Genomic DNA, 24,460 nt, shown 5'->3' with positions numbered 1-24,460 from the left:
ACCTTTACTTCATAGTGTGGCTACGCAGCTTTGCTATGGCCGGCCACACTTTCCCCGCTGCATGGAAGCACCCTGCAAGAGAGAACTCTATCCCCCAGACACTTGTTTCCGCGTAAATCCGCAAGGAGGCGCTCAGGTCAGATATCTCAGTCGGGGTAAAGTGCCTTCGGCGTTTTTTTTCTCGAATTACATAGAGTAATTCTAATTTCATGATCAACCTGGCATGTTTTTCTAATTTCAAAAATCTGCTGATCTAAAGTACGTCTTTTCATTCGTGGAGCGTGAGAAAATATATTTTGTTTTATTACTCGTACAATAATAATGAACAGTAGGAGAGGGGAAAGTTAACACGGATATAAAGTGTATTTAGCTAATACGTAGTCGAATATAGTTTTGTTTTCCTGTCACATTCCGTCTCTGCACTGTCATTCGCCGCATTACCCGAGAAGATGCCCTCTCCGCCCCTCTATCTGCGATAGAGTTGTGCGGGTTGCATTTCTGTTACGTCACCATTTCGTGGTGTTTCGCAACCACTGGATTACGGATTCCTCTCCAGTCATCAAATCCTTATACTATATCCCTTGTGGTGGTCAGCCTACCTCACAAACCTATGTGATTCATCATATGCCGGTCAGGCAAGCAAAAACTTTGGGGGGGGGGGTGGAATCTCCGATACCTTTTCTGTAGGTCTGTGAGTCATCTAGAATCCACCACCACTGCCATCTATAAATCTCAGGATATATCGCGAGGAACATCCTCCATGACGAACGATTGACTCGGTGTCAAGCAAATACAGATAGCTAGTGTCCTACTTTTCGAAACTGATATAATACCAAAGAAGAGTTGTCAGTGTCCCGGTGAATGACGAGAAAGGAACGGAAAATACCGAGAAACAATTTCAAGCTCTTGAATTTATTCACTACGAATGCAACTTTGCCATCGCAGAGATTTGAACTGGAGTCTGCAGTTGTAATTCATTGCTCTGTCAACTTCTAGCTGATGACTTCTCACAAATCCATTGGAATTTTTCTATACGGAGGGTTGATTCCGATCACTGAAAACTAATTTTGAATGACATGTGCGCAGGAGTCACACGACAGCCGAACAGTGGCGAAAGGTGACAGACCAATAGTGAGTGATCTCATAGTCAGAGTGCACGGTGTCTCACAGCAGCAATACATAAATACAATTTGAATTCGATGGTAGAGTGGAAGCTCTTAAGTTCGACAGAAAACAAGTTCGACATCCTATAGTTCGACTGCTTACGTAGGAGAATTATACACGCCCCTGTACTGGCACTAAGAAATGGGTTTGCCATTTGAATGGGAATTGTTTCTGTCTCTTTTAGTGATGCTTTTGTTAAAGGAAAACAGAATATTTTATTGATTAGGACATCATATTTAATCACTGGTTTTAAATTAATGAACTCTTCTTTTTCTATTTGAGACAGAGACTGTTGCCTTCAACAGGTTTTAGGATATTTAATTTTTCCTTTAACGTACAATATTTATTCCTTCCACTACATGAGGCAGACTGCATTGTGCAGTTTGTGAGACGGAACTGTCGAAACCCACTGTGATACTAGAAGCGCATACACAAGTCTCGGGACGGGCAGGAAATACAAGTACAGCTCGATTCAATGTTATTGGTCCCTGTCCTTGGTTATTTGGCTAGTGAGCGAGCTGTGTGTTGCGTCATAAGAAAGAAATTTAATCACAAATGTGCATAGGAAGGGAAGAGGGAAGAGGAAAAATGAAAATAATATCTATGTTCGTAGCTGAGGGACACTCTTGTCAAGAAAATGTCAACATGACATAGTTTAGTCAACAGACGTAGTAACGGGACGTGTGGACGAATAGGCCTATTATGTTTCAAGACGGAATGTACTGCGATATGATGAGAAGGAAGTGTTAGGTGTTATGACTGTTCGGCCTGACCTGTGCGACCCAGACCACCAATAGTCTGTCTACTTAGTTTTTGCAGGGGCCAACATCCATGAATCAAGCTGTACAGTGCAGTATTCGTTGATGGATAACCAATAAGAATTTGTATTCATTTTACCTGCCACATCCACTATCCTTATTGGACTGGACTTTCAATTCTGTTCAGTCGAATTTAGGAGAGTTCACTGTATTTGATAAAGGGAGATAAGTCATAAAAATTAGTTTCGATATAAATGAAAATTAAACTGCAGACCCTTATTACAAAATAATTTTCTTCACAAATAAAATACATCGAATGCTAGTATTCTTTTGTTTATTGCGCACCCACTTGCAGAATTTAACTTGTGTATTCACCTGAGCACAAAACTTTATTTGCACAAAAAGACTTAACCCCCTTTACCCGAACACCATCGAATTATCATTTAATCATTCTTGATTAGCCTATATGTTGTAACAAGTACGTTAAATAAATGAGTAAAAGGCATTACAAGAATAATAAAATTCTCAGTTTATCTTCTCTGAAGATGCTGTGTAATTCCAAATTGATGCTAAATAATTACGATTATAATTGCTATTTCCTTGTCTTCAGTTGTGAAGGGGCTTTAAGTAAGACATAATTTTATTCCCATCTTGTCGGAGTAGCCTTTATAGATATAGACCTAAGTGGACATTGAATGAGTGGGTGAGTGGTTCAATTAATGAATGGTTCCGATTATCCCATTATCTGTGAGTTAAAAAATTGTAAATAATACAATTTTCATCGCTTCATCTAAGAGTCCTCCGTAGTTTGAAAGAAAATTTAAGTAAAAGTCACAAATCGTCTCGTTTGTCAATTGCTTACCTAGTTTAAAAAGAACGAAGAGAGATTGAAATAAAGTAATTAACTAAATAAAATTATAACGTAATCGTCTCTGGATATTATGTAAGAAGTTAAATAAATTATCGAATTACAAATTACGAATTAATTCCTTTTCATAAGAGAGACTTGCAATTGCATTTCTTCATTAACTATATATTTTATAATAGTTATTAAGAGAGGTTGAGATGTTGACAAGATTGTAGAACGTTGGTGGAAGTAGAATTTCAGACGAAACAGTGTGTAATTTACCATTCATTTTATATATCAATATGCCTGGTAAATTATTAAATAAGTATATAATAAATTTCAATCTTAAGACATATCAACTTGCAAATGTTTATTTGCTATTTAATAACAACATATGAACGTTTTCGCCGTTTAGGGCATCTTCAGATATAACAAAAAACATGTAATCTGGACCTATAATAGTAAATTATGCAAATGACAAGGAGTAGAGAACAATATATGTAATACATGAGATTCATAAGCTTTATGTAAAATATGACATAATACGGGATGAATATTGAGATGATCTTTGGATTTTAAAATTAAACTGGACGAACATTTTTACATATAGCTCATGTTACAATTAAATATACAATGATTAAAATTTGTCAATGATGTTAAAATTTAAAATTTATAATGATGGTAATAAAATGTGTGTTCAAACAAAGCTCGCCTCATAAACAAATATCTCTACTAAAATTAACTTAATAGTACAGTATTTGCTGTGAATCATGCAACGGTTCATTAGGCGAAAACTCACCAGCTGACTGAGTTGGTCCGGAGCCCGATAGATTTGTAAATGACGTACCTGGGCGTAATGTCTTGTAACCAATCTTCCTCCATGTTTTCCACCAACTCGAGAGCCATCTTATCGGACACAGTCACTTTGTAGAATTCCTCGCCCAAGGCAGAACGGTAGAAGTGGCAAAACGCCGTCGACATGAACACCATTCCCTGAATTCATACAAAGTTTGCGATAGTTGGGAAGAACTGAAGACTGTGACGAAAATATCTCCATATTGGTAATTGGATTCTTGTGTATCGTCTGTGTGTTTTTGTTGGCCTGTTTGCAAACTTTCTAATAAATTAATGGCAAAAGTTTGCTTATTAAGCATTTAAAAGCCAATTGGCCGGAAAATAAGAAAATAATGTAAAAAAAATAATGCAATTTGTCTTCAGCTTAGTCACAAAGAAAATCTAATGAAAGTGACAGTTTCTGCTGAAATATTATTACAAACAATACACGCTGGCAAGGAAGAAACGAAAGCCAGGATATAAAGACGAAGAGTAAAAAAAGCGAAAGATTAAGATAAGAGAACGAGCAGTAAGAGAGAAGAGAATGGGTAATGAGAAGAAAGGAGACAGTAAGGGAGAAGGAATGGGAGAGCAAGAGAGAAGGAAGTGGAGAGAGAGAGAGAGAGAGAGAAAAGGAAGGGGCAATGAGAGAGAAAAGGGGAAAAGGAGAGAAGGTAGGGGAGAGGTAGAGAAGAAAGGGGAGGGGAGAAGGGGGAGAAGGAAGGGAAGAGTATGAAAGAGAGAAGGAAGTGGAGAGATAGAGAAAGAGAATATGAAAAGGGAGAGAAAGGAGAGAATGTGTGAGAGAAGGAATGGGGGAGAGGGAGAGAAGAAACGGGGAGATGGGGAGAAGGAAGGGGATAGAGAGAAGGATAGGGAGAGTGTGAAAAGGACGAGGAGGCTGTGAGAGAGAAAAGGAATGGGAGAGAGAAAGAAGGGGAGGAAAGGAAGGAAAGGGAGAGTGTGAGAAGGAAGGGGAGGAAAGGAAGGAAAGGGAGAGTGTGAGAAGGAAGGGGAGAGGAAAAGAAGGAAGGGGACAGGGGAAGAAGGGGAGAGTGTAAGAAGGAAGGGGAGAGAGTAAGAAGGAAAAGAATAGTGTAAGAAGGAAGGGGAGAGAGAAAAAGAGAAGAGGAAAATAAGGAAGGGGAGAGTGTGAGAGAGAGAAGTAAGGGACAGAGAGAGAAGGATGGGGAGAGAGTGAAAGAAAGGGAGAAAGAGAGGGGGAGAGTTTGAGAGAGAAAGGGAAGGGGGAGAGTGGAAGAGAAGGAAGGGGAAAGTGGAAGAAAGGAAGGAAGGGGAAAGTGGAAGAAAGGAAGGAAGGGGAAAGTGGAAGAAAGGAAGGAAGGGGATAGTGGGAGAGAGGAAGGAAGGAGATAGTGGGAGAGAGAGAAAGCGAAGGTGGAGAGTGCACAAAGGAAAAGGAGGGAAGAGTGAGAGAGAGGAAGAGAACAAAGAGGGAGAGTGGGAAGTGAGAGAGAAGAAGAAAAGGCAAGGATGAAGGAGTAGAAGGGGAAGGGAAGAGAAATGCATGATTATAAACGGAGAAGAGCAAGATGAAGGAGATCAAGAGCAGTAAGGAAGAAAGACGAAAAGAAGAGCAGGAAGGAGTGGTGGGACGCAAATAACTGAATGAGAAGGGAACAGCAGAAAAGGAGGAAGCGAAAGTGGAGGAATGGAAAAAGTGCAGAAACTGGAGTTGAATAGGATAACGAAGTATAATGAAAGCAATGTTAGGAACGGCAAGGAAAAAATAATTGAGAGATTAAAAGAAAGCAAAATGTATGAGAAAGGGTGGTAAGGATATTAAAACAAATTGATTTCTTATGATAAGAAAAATAACATGAGTTACATTTATTATTTTTTTTTATTTTACCAGCCAGATGTCTTTTTCTTAAAGTTTTCTTGGTTTTCCCATTTTCCTTTCTCGTCCGTTTCCTTTATATTAAAGTAATACAAGTACAACACCCATATCCGAGACGGGACTCAAATCCCCAACACTTTGAACAACCAATAGACATATTCCGTGCCTATACCGCTTGCGCCACCTAGGCCGACTAGTTCAAAATGTATACAATGTACCATTTGAAAGGGAATGGATAAACAAAAATATCAGATCCAGACCTTCAAACGTGGACACTGCCCGCACAGCTGTAACAGGTCCTTGGTGCCCCGCACGTTGCTGAGCACGGCGTTCTTTAAGGATTCATCGGGGCTCGTCGCTGCCGCCAGGTGGAACACCACGTTTACGCGCTGCATGAGTAGCTGCCTGTCTTCGGGACTCACACCCAGACCCTCTGCAGATATGTCGCCTTCAATCACTATGATCTTCTTCCTAAAGCCTGGGCTGGCACTCCATAGTTTCTCGAACACCTAAATGTAGAGAATGGATCCACGTGACGAAATACGTCCTATGTAATAAAAAAAAAAAATTGTTGTCGACAGACAAAAGTGTGATATAAGAAAGTCCATTTTATCGGTAGGAGGGTTACTAGTAACTTGCATTACTTGGAATCTTTCAAAATAATGTTGTGGTACAACAATAACAAATTATCTTTATACGTACTTCACATAGTAGGAAAATAAAATAAGACATTATAGACTAGGAAAAGGTGAGGAATATTTTAAGAATTTCATTTATCTTGATACCATATAATAAAATATATCATTCATTTATAATGTTCTACCCAAGGAGAGGTCTTTCACTGCAAACCCAGCATTCTCCAGTCTTTCCTATTTTCTGCCTTCCTCTTTGTTTCCGCATATCATCCATATATATCTTCATGTCGTCTATCATTTGATATCTTCTCCTGCACCGAACTCTGCTCCCGTTGACCATCCCTTTCAGTGCATCCTTCAGCAGGCAGTTTCTTCTCAGTCAGTGATCCAACTTAAACTCTTCCTGATCAGTTTCAGCATCATTCTTTCTTCACCCACTCTTTCCAACACAACTTAATTTCTTATTCTGTCTGTCAACTTCACACGTTTCAATCTATTCCATATACACATTTCAAATGCTTCTATTCACTTATCTTTACTTCGTCGTAATGTTCATGTTTCTGCCCTATAATATGCCACACTCCACACAAAACACCTCACTAGTCTCTCTCCTTTGTACTTTTTTCAAAGGTCCGCAGAAGATGCTCATGTTACTGCTTATAGTACACCCAAAGTATTTGCAGCTGTCCACTTGCTCTACTGCCTCATTTAGAATTCGCAAGTTTACCTTCTTTATTTTTCTTCCATTGAACATAGTCTTTGTCTTATTTGCATTTATCTTCATTCCATACTGCTCACAGCTGTCATTTAGCTCCAATAGCATATCCCTTAGTTTCTCTTCTTAGTGTGTTGTTTAGTTTCCTACAATCTCTTCGACCTTCTTCTGTGTTGATGTTTGTTATCATTTTCTCCTTTCTTCCATATTTTCCAGAATTTACCCTGTGACCCGAGATTCCTTGGTTCTCACACATTCTCTATACCCTTTTGTTTCTTCTGCTGTTTTCTGTATACATCTTTTTAGATGAAACCAGTACTTATTACTATTCTCAGGTGCGGATTCTAATATAGTGGCTTTCTCTTGAAAATGTGCTTCAAAATTTCTTCTGTCCTCTTCGTTCTTCAGTTTTCCTATATTCAATCTCTTTGTCACCTGTCTTCCTCTTTATCTTCTTCAGACGAATATCTACTTCGTCTATCAGCAGGACGTGATCTGAGTTAATATCCGCTCCTGATAGAGTTTTTCAATTTTTTTAAACAATTTCGGAATCTTTCCTGCACCAGTATTTTGTCAATCTCGTATCTGCTTTCGTCTCTTGAGCATGTCTTTTTTTTAGTAGGTTATTTTACGACGCTTTATCAATATCTTTGGTTATTTAGCGTCTGAATGAGATGAAGGTGATAATGCCGGTGAAATGAGTCCGGGGTCCAGCACCGAAAGTTACCCAGCATTTGCTCATATTGGGTTGAGGGAAAACCCCGGAAAAAATCTCAACCAGGTAACTTGCCCCGACCGGGAATCGAACCCGGGCCACCTGGTTTCGCGGCCAGACGCGCTAGCCGTTACTCCACAGGTGTGGACTTGAGCATGTCCATTTGTATCTTCTTCATTTATGGAATAAAGTATTTCCAAAATCGTTGCATTTCTTTTACAAAGATTCTCCTGTCATTTCTTTTCCCCAATCTATATTTTTCACCTGTTCTCCCATCTTGTCCTCTTACAACTACGTTCCGATCGCCCATTAGGATTACGCATGCTCCTTCTCAACTATCTCTTCTATCTTGTCATAGCTTTCTCCCACTTCCTCATCTGCTAATCCACTATGTGGCATATAAACTTGCATTACCACTAAGTTCATTTTTTTCTCTAGTAGTTTCACCATTATCATCCCGTCATCTACATAACACACTGATATCACTTTATCTTTCACACGTGGTTCCAGTAATAACCAACACCATGAGTTCCTTTGCACTCGCCATTTGAATAAAACAACTTAAATTCATCACTCACCAACTCACTACTATTTTCCTACCTCACTTCTTATATTCCCATCACATCCACTTTGTTTCTTCTCATTTCTTCCTTCAATGTTACCAGCTTGCAGAAGAGTTCTTACATTCCACATTCCAAACCTCAATCTTCTTTTCTTCTCTCTGTTGGGCTGCTTCATGATGTGTTCTTCCTCAGCATCCCTCTCCTGGACATTATAATAATCCGTGGCGCTACAGCCCGTGAAGGGCCTAGACCGACCAGCCGGCTGCTGGCCTCACGCCCACATGCCGAAGCAGAGGTGGACGATCATCCAACCGGAATGGAGGTATCGTGTGGTTAGCACGATGATCCCCCCAGCCGTTATAGCTGGTATTCGCAACCGGATTTCGCTACCTATCGTAGCTCCCCAAGTGCATCACGATGCTGGGTGGGCACTGGTCCCATACACTGGCCGAAATTTCATGAGAAAATTTCTTCTCCCATAAGGACTCAAACCAGCGCGCATTCTGTAACGCGAGTCCTAGGCGGGATGCCTTAGACCGCAACGCCACGGTGCGGGACTCTCCTGGACATTAATAGAATATATTACTCCTAAATTGAGTTCTACCCGTTTGTGAGTTAAGATTTTTTTCATTGGCGTTATAAACACCTTAAATTGCATACTTTGCCTAATTTCTTCCTAAAATGAAGTATGGATTAACATTGCAAGCTAACGCATCAAAAGCTAAATATTTTATTTTTAGAAAAGAGAGTCCAAAAAATGACAGGTGTGCACAAAAGGACGCCATTTAAATGATTTTCCAAAATTTGTAAATATCGACTTTATCTTTTAGGTACATTTTGTGCCGGATGATGTTCTACATTAAAAGTAAACATACATTTAATACTAATCAAAACATTCATAATTTCAATACAATATACAAATCAGATCTCAATCTGTCCTCTTTTATTTTCAGTTGTTATGAATAATGAGTTAACTATTCATGTATTACTCTCTTCAATGCACTGCTTTATACTTCAAAGCTTTGAAGGGTCGTGAGAGGAGATTCGGAAGAGAATTAACCACATTTCTCCATACCCATGCCTTCTACTTGACTGACTACTATCCGAATTAATTTTCTTGATAGGTATATGTACTACATATTTTAGTACAGTATAATCTTTTACTTGTTCGACATCTGAACACTACAATGTCCATGTAAGGTATATATACGGTATGTATAATAAATGAAATGAAAATGACTACTGTATTTAACTCGATTTAGAGAACTTGTAATTGCATTAGAAATCAATTATGCTAATTGTATGCAGGAAGGTTCCGTAATTACCCTTAATAGTACAAGATAAATTATCTGGCGTAGAAAGTGAGGAAAGATTACTGAAATGACAAGACTAATGGATAAATTCAACTTATTCTTATGCAGTGTAATTACTGTGCGTAATAGCCTAATATTTTTAGTAGTAGAGCGCAATAACAAGTGTAGGCATATAATATCTTCCCTTCAACATGCAAATATATCAAATTATTAGTTAGAAATTTGAACTATTTAATGTTGGAAGAATTAAATGAAATAATTAAAAGGAAAATGGAAATTAAGGGACAAAGAAAAGCTCCGTAGTTCTGTCTACACGCCAAAGCTTGTAGTCGGAGAAGTTTTTGATATGAAACAATAATGGTTAAATAATATGTGGATTTAGATTGGTGAAGGAAAGTAATATCTTCTGATTGAGGAAAATTATGATTGCTGACAATGGGTAACAAAACTTTCTGCAAAGCTTACTATACGCAAGTGAAATGAGATTAAATGACATCTGTACCGACTTCTGGAACATCTCGTTGATTCTGGTCTCTCCATCTTTCTCGTCCTTCTTCCGAACTAAGAGGTAGATGCTACTGATACCGGGACACGAGCGTAGAAGCTTCTCCAGCAGAACCTTTCCCACAAACCCAGTGGCTCCAGTGATGAGAACGTTGGCTCCGTTGTAAAATCCCTGAATATCCGTTTCGTAGGTTTCTGTAAATATACAGGCAATAAATGCAATCAAACGAGATTATTGCTTTTCACGCAACCAAAATCACATTCTAAGGCGCCCTTCATGACAACTTACATCCCTCACAATGTTTGAATTTGTACAAAGCACGAAAACCAACCAGGAAACCAGGATTTCCTTGACTGCAAGGAAGATCTGGAGACAGCAATATACAGCGAGAACAAAATCTTACGTTCAGCAATATGTTCAGGTCCTTTTGTGGAGGTAATAGTGCAGAAGTATAGGTTATGCGATTCGTTTCTGTTCCCTCATTGAATTCTAAAATTCTGAAAGATGAAGGAATATCCTTTATATGAGGTCTCGGCACTAATACACAGTCTAGTATACAGTCACGAAGCTTGACTTGATGAGGGTACTAGGAACAATAGACTGTGCAGGTACTATTTCGCATTGTCTATGATGAGGCGATAGTAGCGATCCTATTGGTTAGCAACTGTCTATGGATGCATATTTCGTACATATTGAGTTTCATGACTATATATACTAGACCAGACGTCTCCAAAACCGTACTCGCGAGTAAGCCCCTGAACGGAACCGAAGCCAGTACGTAATGACCGCGCTCCACCTCACCCATCCCCACCTGTACTGTACTCAGTGTTTATGCGCAAACGAAGAGCAGTGGCGGACTGCCATTATCACTGTGTTGGTCGGCGTGTTCCACCGTTTCACAATGTCTTCTAACCATGGACGCAGTACATTCAAGGATGAATAGGAAGAAAAATTTTTTTGTGTTAGTGGGGAGAATGTGAAATGTTTAATTTGTTCGAAAATTCTTGAGAGTGTGTTAAAATTCAACATGAGACGACAATACTCGACTCTTCACAAAGAATATCATACAATTACAGGCATGTTGGACATGTGAAGATAGTTTATTTTGGGACTATCTGTATAACTCTTGGTTATACATAATAATCAGTATATTACAATACGTTTGCACTCAGTTCCGCATGGCATACTTATAGTTTTTTGTTTCATTTTAGGTGAAATGCTTAGGCCTACAAATATTTTTATAAATATAAAACAAGAAAATACAAACACAAATCATACACGTGTTCTCAGTCTTAAACAAAAAAAAAAAAAAAAGCTTCTTGCTAGCTATGTTCTAGCTTGGAATATTGGAAATCAATGAAGCCCTTTACAGCAGTGGCGGCTCGCAACCTGAAAAGTTGGTGAAGCTCTTTTATTGAGGGACATGATGTACGACTTACCTATTTTTGTACATTAAATTGATTCGTCTGTCTCTACGAATGGAGAACTTGTCAATGATGTCGTCATGAAATGGCTGCTTCTCAATCAGATCATGTAGCAAGTCCTTGTGAATGGAGGTGCACGCCAATGATGTTAATCTTCCTTGTGCCATTGAATTGCGAAGATTTGTCTTTATTCGGTTGAGTGCAGATAAACTTCACTCCACTGAAACGCTTTGTTGACGGTAATGTCACAATAAGGGAAAAGAGTCTATAGGCTTCTTCAATACGTCTTTGTTTTAGTGCTTGTTTCAGGGGAAATGTTCTGGTACTCATGATCTGCATAAAGAAGTTCTAGTAGTGTTTTCAAATGACTTACTTTTAACAAATTTGGGAAAGTCTTTTGTAGAGTGGCATTAGAAGGAAAAATATTCGAATACTGAAGAAATTTTGAAGTATTGGCAAAAGAGCAAAACTCAAGCTCTTCAGTGTCTTGATATCTAGTGTTAACTTACATAAAAGTGACGTCATGTATTTCAAAAATAATTGTGTGTACTTCTGAAAAAGTTCACCTTCTGACAGCTTAACATATTTCCGCCCTGAAAATTCACCGCTTTCTTTAGCTTAAAAAAACTGACAGAAATTTCATCTGTTTTCACAAAATTCATCCGAGTTCCATGTCGATTTTTTTATTCCAACTAACAAACAGGGCCAACAAAACAATTTTTCCAATTAAGGACTACTGCACAGCCACTGATATTCACTGTACTACGCACTTTTAAAATGTTTGGAGTAGGATCTCGCACCGTTCCTTTCCAGCTTTTTTGCCGATATAGGCTATTAATAACAAGTGTTGGTTTCCCTGCTAACAATTATGTTTATTTTAGTCGGTTATTTAACGATGCTGTATCAACTACGAGGTTATTTAGCGTCGATGAGAGAGGTGATAGCGAGATGAGGCCGAGGATTCGTCACAGATTACCTGACATTAACCTTACAGTTGGGGAAAACCTCGAAAAACACCCAACCAGGTAATAAGCCCAAGCGGGGACAGAACCCGCGCCCGAGCGCAACTCCAGATCGGTAGGCAAGCGCCTCAACCGACTGAGCCACGCCGGTGGTTTCCCGGTAATAATAAATCTCTTTCATCACCTTCACTCCATCGCGAAAATGGTGTCTGTAACACGCTACACACTATATCGTTTATAGAATACATTCCCTGTTGTTAATAAAAATATTAGTCATCACTTTTAAAAACAATTATAAAACTATCACTAAAATAAATAACTGCTTAGTTAACTTAATCTTCTAATATATCGTTTTAGCAACAAGACAACACAGTCACTCTATTCAGACGTCTCACAAACTGAAATTAACAGGTACAAAGAAGTGTGAACACTGTGAAAGACAAGGAATTTTATCTCATTGTATTCGCGTGCCGTTATTTTCCTTTCAAAAGAGAAAAGCCAGGAGGCTATAAGAATGTTTGCAGCTACAAGAGAAATGTTTTGTCAGCGATTCAAGTACCCTCGCAAACAGGCTCTATAGAAATCTTACAAGGGTTCGTTGCCATGGTTACCCGTAAACAAATCCGCAAATTGAGAAGCTCTACCTCTGAAAGAGAGATACAGCTGCAATTGTCACCCTTCCCCACTCTGCGCCAACCAGTAGTGACAATGGGACTAGTGTTCCATAATGCAGAATACCTAAGTGCAGAACATATCACAACGCAGAACGTAAACTACAAAAATGAAGTGAAATAAAATAAAATATTAAAATACTTGTAAATAAGTGAAGTTGCACTTAGTAAACAGGTGAAGCGCCGCTTCACGAGCTTCACCCGAAAAACCGCCCCTGCTTTACAGAAGCATAATTTGTAAAATCGTGCATACAGAACGCTACTAAAGTACCGTGTCCAGAACAAAGTCAAAGTTTAAGAAAATTAAATTATTTCCAATTACAGTTCAGAGAAGGAATTTCAAGATTGTAAATGTAATTGAATCTGAAGGCGAAACCACAATTAACCAGTCTGTAGCTTACTCACTTGCATTGGACGAAAGCACAGATAGAAATGACGAAGCTCACCTAGCCATTTTCATTCGAGGAGTTAATGAACATTTTACTGTGTCTTAATGTCTTCTAGATGTAATTGCAAAATATCACTGGAGAAGATCTTTTCCAGGCACTGAAAGGCACCATAGAACAGAAGAGGTTGAATTTGCAATGACTTGTGTCAATAGCAGCAGAAGGAGCTCCAGCTTCATAGTATGTCAAAATAATATACAGACGTATGATATTTCTTATTCTTTTGATGTTATTATTTGTAAATTCAAGCAGACCGTTGCCGCGATCCCCCACTGACCGCTCCCATACGTGTCTCTTCCACTTCTCTAGTCCTACAGCACACTGTGTTCGGCGGGTTGCATCGAGAGCACGAATGACGATACGCTTTTTGGAGACCTCTGTACTAGACTGTGCTAATACCTCAATCGAGTCACTGCAGACTACCACTTAACTCCCCACTCCACCTTCCCCGGCTGAGACAGTAATGTTTCGGTCCGATACGAGTAGACAGGAAGGTAAGGTCGACAGCATACTGCATTAAACATTCGTTCCAGGACATCGTGCGTGTAATCACTCCACTCGTGCATTTCACTCCAATCATACTAGCATTTCACTCCAATCATACTGATTTAAACTATCACCGACTACATTGTTACTACTTTCTTTAGACATCATCTTGATAGTGCTGTATTTTCAAAATTGTCTCATAATAATCTCTTTCTATTATATAATATTATTTGAAATATATTAACATTCTATGTATTTTAGCTTAATTCTGCTACACAATTTATTTCAGTGTTTAATTAATAGTTCATAGTATTTTGTTGTTTAATTCGTAAATAACTCTTGTATACATGTAACTCTCATCTAAATCAAATTGTTGAATTCTTTGTAAGTTCATGCATATGTATATACACTTTTTGCTGGTTGAGTGGGAGAGAAGGCCTTACGGCCTTAACTCTGCCAGCTAAAATAAATTATTATTATTATTATTATTATTATTATTATTATTATTATTATTATTATTATTATTATTATTATTATAATCACCGTCACATCGAACGGTCCGTGATAAAACCGTCCTGTCGGAGACAGAATGTCCGATGCAGTATGCTGCCAGCATAATCATTGTTCAGTAATGGATATCATAAGGCAGGCATCATATCTTTTACGAACTTTCAACTTCTATAGTAACGTATATACAATATTATGCAGATATTATTATTATTATTATTATTATTATTATTATTATTATTATTATTATTATTATTACAATTGTACTATATCTTAGAATAATATAATAAGACAACCAATATTGGTAATTTAGAAGTTTCCCTGGTCTTACATTCATACACTGCATTGTGATCAGTCACAGAAATGAATTTTAAAAAGTCACAGAACATTGAAGCACTGAATGACGCCGCCTATCAGGAGCGATTGAATTGTCATTTGCATTACGTCATCCGCACCTAGACTGGTACTGTGCTCTGCGTAGAACTGATATTGAGTTTGACATGACTGCATTAATATTTTTCTTAGTCTTGTTGTTTTCGGAAGCGTTCATAATTCTGTCGTGATAATTGTAAATTGTTATTTGTTTTTTTTTAGGGATACTACTGCGGGGAACTCAGTGGACTGCAAATAAATGACTCTCTTATGCCAACTATATTGTTATGAAAAGTATTAAGCTTGTGTCAACTTGTCTGATTTGCGACAAAATAATCAGAAACAAATGAAAATACAGTTTCAACAACATTCTCATTTAATAAACTTACCTCTTCCGCTTCTGTTCCTTGCAGCCACGTTTTTAGCCATGTGGTGTGTTGCTGTGACGCCAAAAAAGAGGTATTGGTCTTCTGTTAAAAGTAGAATATCAAGCGACAACTGAAAGAGATACAATATGGAGCTGAATACGTATACTCTGTACATTTTATACAATTTCACGATGCCATATTTTATTGTTCTCAATTTTGAATAGTTACGATATAATATTTGAAGTATATGGTTTTGAATGAAAAAGTACTAGTCTCCAGGTATCGATCAAATTCCAGCAGAATTAATACAAGAGGGTGGAAACGCATTGTCTAGCGAAATCTATAAGCTTGTACTTGCTATTTGGGAAAAGAAAATTGTACCAGAACAATGGAAGGAATCCATAATTGTACTTATTTTTAAGAAGGGGGACAAGACCAACTGTAGTAACTTTCGAGGAATATCACTTTTGTTGACGTCGTGCAAAATTTTGTCTAATATTCTTTTGAGAAGATTAACTCCATATGTAGATTAAATTATTGAGGATCATCAGTGCGGTTTTAGGCGAAATAGATCGACTATTGATAAGATTTTTTGTATTGGACAGATATTGGAGAAAAAATGGGAGTATACATCAGTTATTCAAACATTTCAAAAAGACATATGACTCGGTTAAGAGAGAAGTTTTATATAATGTTCTTATTGCATTTGGTATTACCAAGAAAGTACTTCGATTAATTAAAATGTGTCTCAGTAAAACTTACAGCAGAGTCCGTATAGGCCAGTTTCTATCTAATGCTTTTCTAATTCAGTGCGGGCTAAAGCAAGGAGATGCATTATCACCTTTACATTTTAACTTCGCTCTACAATATGCCATTAGGAAAATTCAGGATAACAGAGAGAATTTGGAATTGAACAGGTTACATCAGCTTCTTGGCTATGCGGATAACGTGAATACTCGTATGTTAGGAGAAAATCCACAAATGATTAGGGAAAATACGGGAATTTTACTTGAAGCAAGTAAAGCGATAGGTTTGGCAGTAAATCCCGAAAAGACAAAGTATATCTTATGTCTCGTGACCAGAATATTGTACGAAATTGAACTATAAAAATTAGAGATTTATCTTTCGAAGAGGTGGAAAAATTCAAATATCTTCTTGGAGCAACAGCAACAAACATAAATGACACTCGGGAAGAAATTAAACGCAGAATAAATATGGGAAATGCGTGTTATAATTCAGTTGAGAAGCTTTTGTCATCTAGTCTTCTGTCAAAAAATCTGAAAATTAGAATTTATAAAACGGGGTTGTTCTGTATGTTTGTGAAACTTGGACTCTCACTTTGAGAGAGGAACAGAGATTAAGGGTCTTTGAAAATAAGGTGCATAGGAAAATATTTGGGGCTAAGAGGGATGAAGTTGCAGGAGAATGGAGAAAGTTACACAACGCAGACCTGCACGAATTGTATTCTTTACATGACATAATTAGAAACATTAAACTCAGACGTTTGAGATGGGCAGGGCATGTAGCACGTATGGGCGAATCCAGAAATGCATATAGAGTGTTAGTTGGGAGGCCGGAGGGAAAAGACCTTTGGGGAGGCCGAGACGTAGATGGGAGGATAATATTAAAATAGATTTGAGAAAGGTGGGATATGATGATAGAGACTGGATTAATCTTGCACGGGATAGGAACCGATGCGGGCTTATGTGAGGACGGCAATGAACCTACGGGTTCCTTATTTAGAAGGAAACTATGAAGATACGCGTTCATTGATTTGCACCGCACGCACCGCAAGAGCCGCGCGAATCGCGTTTTCATATTCTTTGCATTATTTTATAATTTATATAGACATGCATTCACTGATCCGCACCGCTGAAATACTGGCTTGGAAATTGCGGACGCATTCCTTGGCAGGGGAACTCTTTCGGCGCGTGCGGTGCGTGCCGATAACGTCATATCCGAATTCTTGTCAGTGATCGGTACCACAGAAACCTTGTGTTCGCATTTTATTCAAGTACAGGATTTCTTGCTGGAAAGTTGGCAGGTGCAATGAATGACGGCACGCTTTTTACAATAGTTAAAATTTATGAATAATTATTTAATCTGAAACACCAGTTTACAGAAAGGATCAACATAGAGACAGTACTATTATGAGAGAAATACTTCAAGGAGACACGTAAATTTTTCGTGAGTCGTTCGATAATACTGGAAGAAATTAACGTCTTCATTAAATTTGGAAATAAAGCATGAAATTTTCCATAGCCTAATCTTTTGCAATAGACGTTATGCACCCAAAATCTTTCTTTCCTCGCAATACATTGATGAAAAAATTAAAGTATTATATCACTGAAGAAGAAAACTTAGATTCGTTTTCGTTTTGAGTGTAAAATGCGATCGGAGACATACCGACCACACCCATTCCGCCGCCTACCAAGCTTGTTCATGGCGTTTAAAGGGATACCTTTACTTATCGTTACCAGAAAAATAGAAAAAAAAAAGAGTAGAAATAAACACCGTGTATCAATAGTTATAATTATTCACTCAGAATTTAAGAACATTAGCATGGAGTTCCCGGCTTTTAGTTTTAGGTCCTTCTAGTTAATATAATGATTTAGGCCTAACATCAACCATAAATAATAATTAGTTACTATATTCCAGATAATCCTTATTTATAGACGATACTGTGAGATTATATCAAATATATAATATTATCATTTCACAAACACTTCTAACATAGTGAAAGACCCGTGTCTTTTAAATTTCTCAGTTCAATTCACTGGATAATTGTAATGGAGTGTCTTTATGACTCTTATAACGAAAGTTTCCTTTATGTGGCGTGGTTGGCGTGGTAGAGTTGTTCCCGTGAATTTAAAATACGAATTGAACCTGTATTGCAATTGTGATAGTAAAGTATGTTTTACAAATACTGAAATTCGTGAAGCAATATCAGTCTTTTATTTATTCAATACAAACTCTTGGTAGCTGTAATTTTCGTATGTTGTACTGATACAGGATTATATTTATTAAATAGTTAAGAAAATTACATAATAATTATTTATATAAGTTTCAATGTCGGCACATTTATTCTGTCTCGGATACATCGCAGTCTAAGAGCTTGTTGTGCTTATCTGTAGAATTTCTGATAGAGAAATGATATTTGGCGAAGTGAATTCCGCTTAATATGTGACCAGACGCTTGATGTGAACAGAGATAAGAAAAAAGAAAATGTAGCAATAATAATTATTAATAATTACAATGTATTAATGTACTAGACGGCCTGGATTATCTGTATTATCTCGCCTGGTTTTTTCATCTTCTGCGGATCTCTGGAAAAAGAACTAAGGAAGAGACTAGTGGCGTGCTTTGTGTGGAGTGTGAAATTGTGTGGGGAAGAAAAATGGGCATTAAGACGAAGTGAAGAAAACGAATAGAAGCACTTGAAATGTGGATATGGAGAAGAATGGAACGTGTGAAATTGACGGACAGAATAAAAAATGAAGCTGTACTAGAAAGAGTGGTTGAAGGAAGAGTAATGCTGAAACTAATGAGGAAGAGCAAAATAAATCGGCTAGGCCACTGGCTATAAAGAAAATGCCTACTGAAGGATGCAGTGGAAGGAATAGTAGATGGAAGAAAAGTTCGGGGCATAGGAAGATATCTGGTGACAGGCAAAGTTAAGATACGTATGCGGAGACCAAGAAGAATGCGGAAAATAGGGTTTGCAGCGATGGACTTTCTCTTAGGTAGAACGCTATGAATGAATGGAATAAGGAACAACTGTTATTTTTAAATAATTATATTCTACTGACCTTAATTAGTGTGAAAAATATATGATGTAGTCATAATATTTCTGCGTTGCAAGTAATAATGTATTTTTATTCTTTTTCCATTGCACCTGCTGCGTTTTATTTTCACTAACACTGTATCTAAAAACTGAAGGTTGATACAGACGTCAAAAGGACCCAGACCCATAAACTACCAAGGATAGATTAATTTATCATGACTTGATTCTGAAAAAGTAACCACATCTATTGAATTGCAGAAATTCACAAAACAAAGATCAAAAGTTGTACACTGGCAAATGCTGTTTTTGAGTCAATCATTATAGCCTATGTATTGCTATATTACCCTGTTGTGCAACTTCGTTTTTTCTCTAGTTTTGTAAGGTGTGCCGATCAAGGACAGTATTGGAGGATACGTCAAAGCCAATCGCATAGAATGTAAGTGCTTAATGAAATTCACAACTAATGTATGTTCTTTTCATACATTGACACAATGTAAGACACACAATCCTTCATTGCATTTTGTCTGCAGACAGAGATGTTATACCTATACTTGTTTTCAGTTTTTAAAAATACTGGACCTACGCTACATGTTTTCACTGTGGGTTATGGCGTAAGATTGAAGGTTGTCAGTATTATATTTTGAGTACGGTTATTACGAAAGTTTTATGTGTTAGCTAGGAGCTAACAGCGTTGAAGATTTAATTGCAAATGAGCTGATAGCTGTAGGATGAAAGTTATAGCCTAGAGGCGCTGATGAGGTGAAATATTGAGCACTTTTAAGCTCTTTAGCTCAAACAGTTCTTTTCTTCACCCAAGATGGAATGAGTTGTGTATCTTTGTGCAGCCTGCTTAAACCGTCTCCACTATCTTTAGGAAGTACTGGAAGAAATGGTAAACGGGAGAAGAGTTCGGGGCAGAAGAAGATATCAGATGATAGAAGACATTAATATAATTATATGGATCCTATGCGGAGGCAAAGAGGAAGGCAAAAGATAGGAAAGATTGGAGAATGCTGAATTTGGAGTGAAAGACCTTTCCCTGGGCAGGAAACTATGGATGAATGAAATGAATGAGTTGCCACGTCGATATCAGGCAAGTAAGAATGTGAGGGAGATTCGATGCATTTTATGCAGATCTGTGTGTCGTCTAGAATCCACAAACACTGCCACCTACCAATATAGATAGATAGATGGATTTATTGAGCAATATTACACTTACAGATATACTATATTATCAGAATTTTCTCTTAAATCCAATGCACGGTCTTCTGACCGTGCGTGGTATATAAAACAAGTCCTACTTTGTAGGTTTCACCCATCTCACCTGTAATTAGATCCAACCACTCTCCAAAAGACCACACAGATTAAAATGAAAATGGCACAAACAAAACACATTATATAATACAGTATATCCTAACCTAAAACAGGCTGAAAGTGTATAATTGAGTAGTTACCTTTATCCCTTCGTCAGTTCGCATCAAAAACTTCAACAGCTGCAGTTCTAACCTGTCTCGCCTCCAAGAGGAACAATCCAGTCTTTTGTTCGCATTCTTTATTCCCCATGAGGTCAAGACATGCAAGCGAACTTCTATTCTGACTTAGCATCGAGAGTTGTAGATATTTTCTCCGGATATGTTCCGATTCGAAACACTGCAATAAAATATGGCTCCAGGAGTCCCTTCCTCCGCACAGTGGACAAAGGCGTTCTCCTTCTTCGTTGAAAATTTTATTATGGATAAACCGCGAAGAAGAAGCACCACGATAGTCGATCGATTCGGCGGCGTAATGCAAACAAAATTTATGTAATTTTTTTCAACATGGAGATGTTAATGTATGGGGTAATATGGAATGTGTTGGTGAAAAGACGAGGAAGAAACGACAGGAACTGGATAAAACTGTTACACGCTTGGCATTGTATCCCAATATAAATACAGCTCAGTCAGCCACCGCTGTGATTCTCTCTGGTCCGTAGTCGTCTAAGCCAGCGCACACCAACCGAATCACGAAGACTTCATAGCTGCTGCATAAGGCGAAAAAGCTCTACAATCGTGTAAACCCTGTTAAGGCATATAAACATGAATAAAAATTACAAATACCATCGGATTCTTCTAATTTTTAAAAAAGATATTAAATTCTCACAAAATAAAGCTTTTCTCAGCTTCTCTTACCCATAGGACTTTCAAATTTTCAGAGCACGTTGCCACAAGCCCTGTCCTTAATTTAACATGAGATTTTCAAGAAATCTAAATTATGAAAATAATTTTGTACAGATATATATTGAAAATTGTAGTTAAATTTTGAACCAAACAAAAAAAATATATATATTTAATCTACTATGCACTTTTTCTTCAAAAGACTGTTAAATTCAAGTCAGTATATGTAACAATAACGTGTAAAAAATCAAGTCCCTACTACTAGCCGTTTCTGAAAAAAGTTTGATGAAAAATAATGATTTTAACATACTCGAGATAAGACGTACCGGGTCCCCTTAAAGGATGGTTTGGTATCACACCAAGTAATGACATGGCGATTTCGAATCATGTGACGTCTTAGATGTGTCTTTGCATTATCGACTGCATTCTTGTTGGGTAGAATAGAAGTTTAAGTTCACGAACGTATATTATGAGATTATTTAATGTTTTCTCATTGATAATTTGTAAATACTGTGAACTTTCAGCACTCCTTAAATATGAAGACAGGGACGCCTTAGCAGTTTAGTTGGCGGAGTACTGGCTTATGATGACTGTAGACCAGATCTCGAATCCCGGTGACGGCAATGTCATATTTGCGACTGATAAAGGCATAGATCATGACAGTTTTTCTCAGGGTTCACCAGTTTCCTCCCATATTCCATCATCACTATTTATTTCAATATTTATCATCATTACGCTAACCAATAATGTCGTCATTGCTTGTACTTTCGTTTACAATTATAGGCCTACATTCCTGCAGTAGTGCGTAATGTCTTATATAAATACGTTATTTATTATAGTTCATACGCGGGAGCAATGTCTTAGTTAAGAAATCCCTAAAATAGTTGTTTCACAAGACAAGTGTGTGCATATCGGGAGTAATTTATTTTCAGTTCGACCACTGGTATCGGCATGATGAATAAAAATTATTGTAGCTGCTGTACAAAATGAAAAAGTTCGAGGAGATTCAGTACGCTTTCGGAGGGTGTAAGAGCGCTCTGCTGGGACTTCATAGGAACCTTAAGCCTCTGTTAGTGTATCACGAGATGGCAGCACGTAAATGAGTCACGATCAATGAGCTCTATACAGTCCTTTAGTATAGATAGACCTATCTACAAAGAAATCTGCTGTTCGGACTTAAAATAATCATTCTTTAGTACAGACCTAATAAGGAAAAATAAGCCCATTGAAGACTGTTCGGAGACAGTGAAATAGTGACAAGACTATAGTACAGAAACGATGAAATGAGATTGATAAGGGAAACAGAAGCACACTGAGAAAATCCTCCCCACATTTCGCTTTGTCCATTACGAATCTTGCAGAATCTTCCCGTAATTTGTATCTTACATAGTTTCTGTAAATACATTTCTTTGCGTTGTTTCTAGGACATGAGTGAATTTTATTTTATTTTATTGAGAATGGTCCAAGCTAGTTTCGTTACAGTCCATATGTCACAGTGTTTTCCTTCTTATAACTCTGTTTTTATTTGTTGTTATATAAGTTTAACGACGTGTTGTGTATCAATTTGCATTGCTTCTTTAAATTGCTGTCCCACATTTACATACAGTAGAGGTCGTCTGTCACGTCAGTTGGTACAAGTGTTGGCACAGGATCCTTGGAATCTTGTAACTGAGCATTGTAACATGTTGCCTAGTAATATCAATTCTGCTGGGCGTTTTTCCATACGTCTATTGTCGGTAGTTTTCATTTAGATCTTTGATGTCATTTGTAACGACATATTATAATTTTATTCTTAATTCTCTCAGCTAGACTATTTGATTCTATTTTCTATGATTAGTTCTTAAAAGTTTCAGTTTTTAATTTAAAATTTATATTTATAAATTCTTAATTAACCATTAATTATATTAGTTATTATTAGTTAGCTGGTTCCAGTCTTCATGGGGGAACAAACGTTCTGTCATTCTATGGGGCCAATACCCACCCAACAACGTAATGAATTTAGAAAGTTGCAGTAATTAGAGAAATCCGGTTCCGTGAACCAGCTATAGCGGCTGACAAGGTCATTGTGTAAACCATACGTTACACCGTACTCGTTGGATGATCGTTCACCTCTGCTGAGGCATGTGACCGTGAATCAGCAGTCGGCCTGTTGGCCTTTGCTCTCTGTGGGCTATTGCGCAAAGGATTATTATTATTATTATTATTATTATTATTATTATTATTATTATTATTATTATTATTATTATTATTATTATTATTACCGGTATTATTTATTTTGTTTATTTTTACTGTAACATTTTTAGTAACTTTCAAGGCTGTTTGCTTATTCATCCTTTGCTCCTTTTTATTTCAGCTCTTTGTATCCTTTTAAATCAGGGCTGGGCAGAAAGAGCGGAATCTAGCTACTCTCTCACGGGGAGCCATATGATTTCCCTTCATCCCCTTTTTTCCTCACCCGAACACCGCTCAGCGTTGATTTCGTGACTGATGAATATTAAGCGTCCTCGTTTAGAGTCTGGATGCACTCCCGTTGCCCAGCCCTGTTTTAAATTAAATTACTTATGACTCTTTAATTACTTCCATCTTCTTAATGCTCTGGTTTCTCGTCTGTATGGTTATTTAAGTAAATTATTTTACCTCCTGTAGTCCATGTCGTATTTCTACTTTTCAAAATGTTGTGTCATATTTAAATAAAATAGGATTAAAGTTCCATTTGAAATATTTTAAAACAAAACTAAACTATTTGCTGCCTTAAACTCTAAGTAGCAGTGACATTTTATGGAACTTCATTTATTCTTGATTGTTATTTCCTTCATTATTTATTGCTTGTTTGATTCATGTTCAATTCCAAATTTATAATTTTTATTTGTATTTCATTACTTAAATTATTTTATTCTGTTACCGTCTGAGTTTTTTTCCTTAGTAAAATACACTATGCAGCAAACCCTCGTTAAGACGAACCTCGAGGGACCGAAAAATCACCTGTTCATATTAACGAAGTTAGTCTTATCTGAGTTCTGATCATTTTGTTACAATGAATCCAATATCACTCTTTCAGTTCAAAACACTTTCTCATGCTTTGCAGTTGGTAATAATTAATTTCGAATTACGTACCTGTGAACCTTTCTGAATACTATTAGAAGAATGTATCATCAAATCTGGCCTGTATCCATAATTTCCTTGGTTGGTCATAGTTCCTCTTCCAGAAATAAATTATAAAAATTATGACTTTTATTACCACAATGAATTTAATTTAAATCACTTCTACCCACTTATACTGCCCTCATATTGTTATAACATGCAAGAACCTCAGATTCCACTTCTTCATATTTTTCTTCACGAATTCGCTTAATTTTTCCTTATGAAGAACCGGAAGC

At 37.3% G+C, this 24,460-nt stretch overlaps 1 protein-coding gene across 1 annotated transcript in view; it reads right to left on the bottom strand.

Annotated features, from left to right (window-relative positions):
* The window catches only part of LOC138706259 (fatty acyl-CoA reductase wat-like), a 60,134-nt gene that overhangs the window by 16,690 nt on the left and 18,984 nt on the right, over positions 1-24,460 (bottom strand). The window contains exons 2-5 of the mRNA XM_069835332.1: positions 15,168-15,276; positions 9,908-10,104; positions 5,725-5,973; positions 3,617-3,762 (exon numbers count right to left, since the gene is read on the bottom strand). Of these exons, the coding sequence (XP_069691433.1) occupies positions 3,617-3,762; positions 5,725-5,973; positions 9,908-10,104; positions 15,168-15,207 (632 nt within the window). The 5' untranslated portion in view covers positions 15,208-15,276. The remainder of the gene's footprint in view (positions 1-3,616; positions 3,763-5,724; positions 5,974-9,907; positions 10,105-15,167; positions 15,277-24,460) is intronic.

Source organism: Periplaneta americana, chromosome 9, assembly GCF_040183065.1.
Source record: "Periplaneta americana isolate PAMFEO1 chromosome 9, P.americana_PAMFEO1_priV1, whole genome shotgun sequence".
In the NCBI taxonomy this organism is placed as follows: domain Eukaryota; kingdom Metazoa; phylum Arthropoda; class Insecta; order Blattodea; family Blattidae; genus Periplaneta; species Periplaneta americana.
Note: the sequence above shows the minus strand (reverse complement) of the source record. Positions and strands in the feature narration are given on the sequence as shown.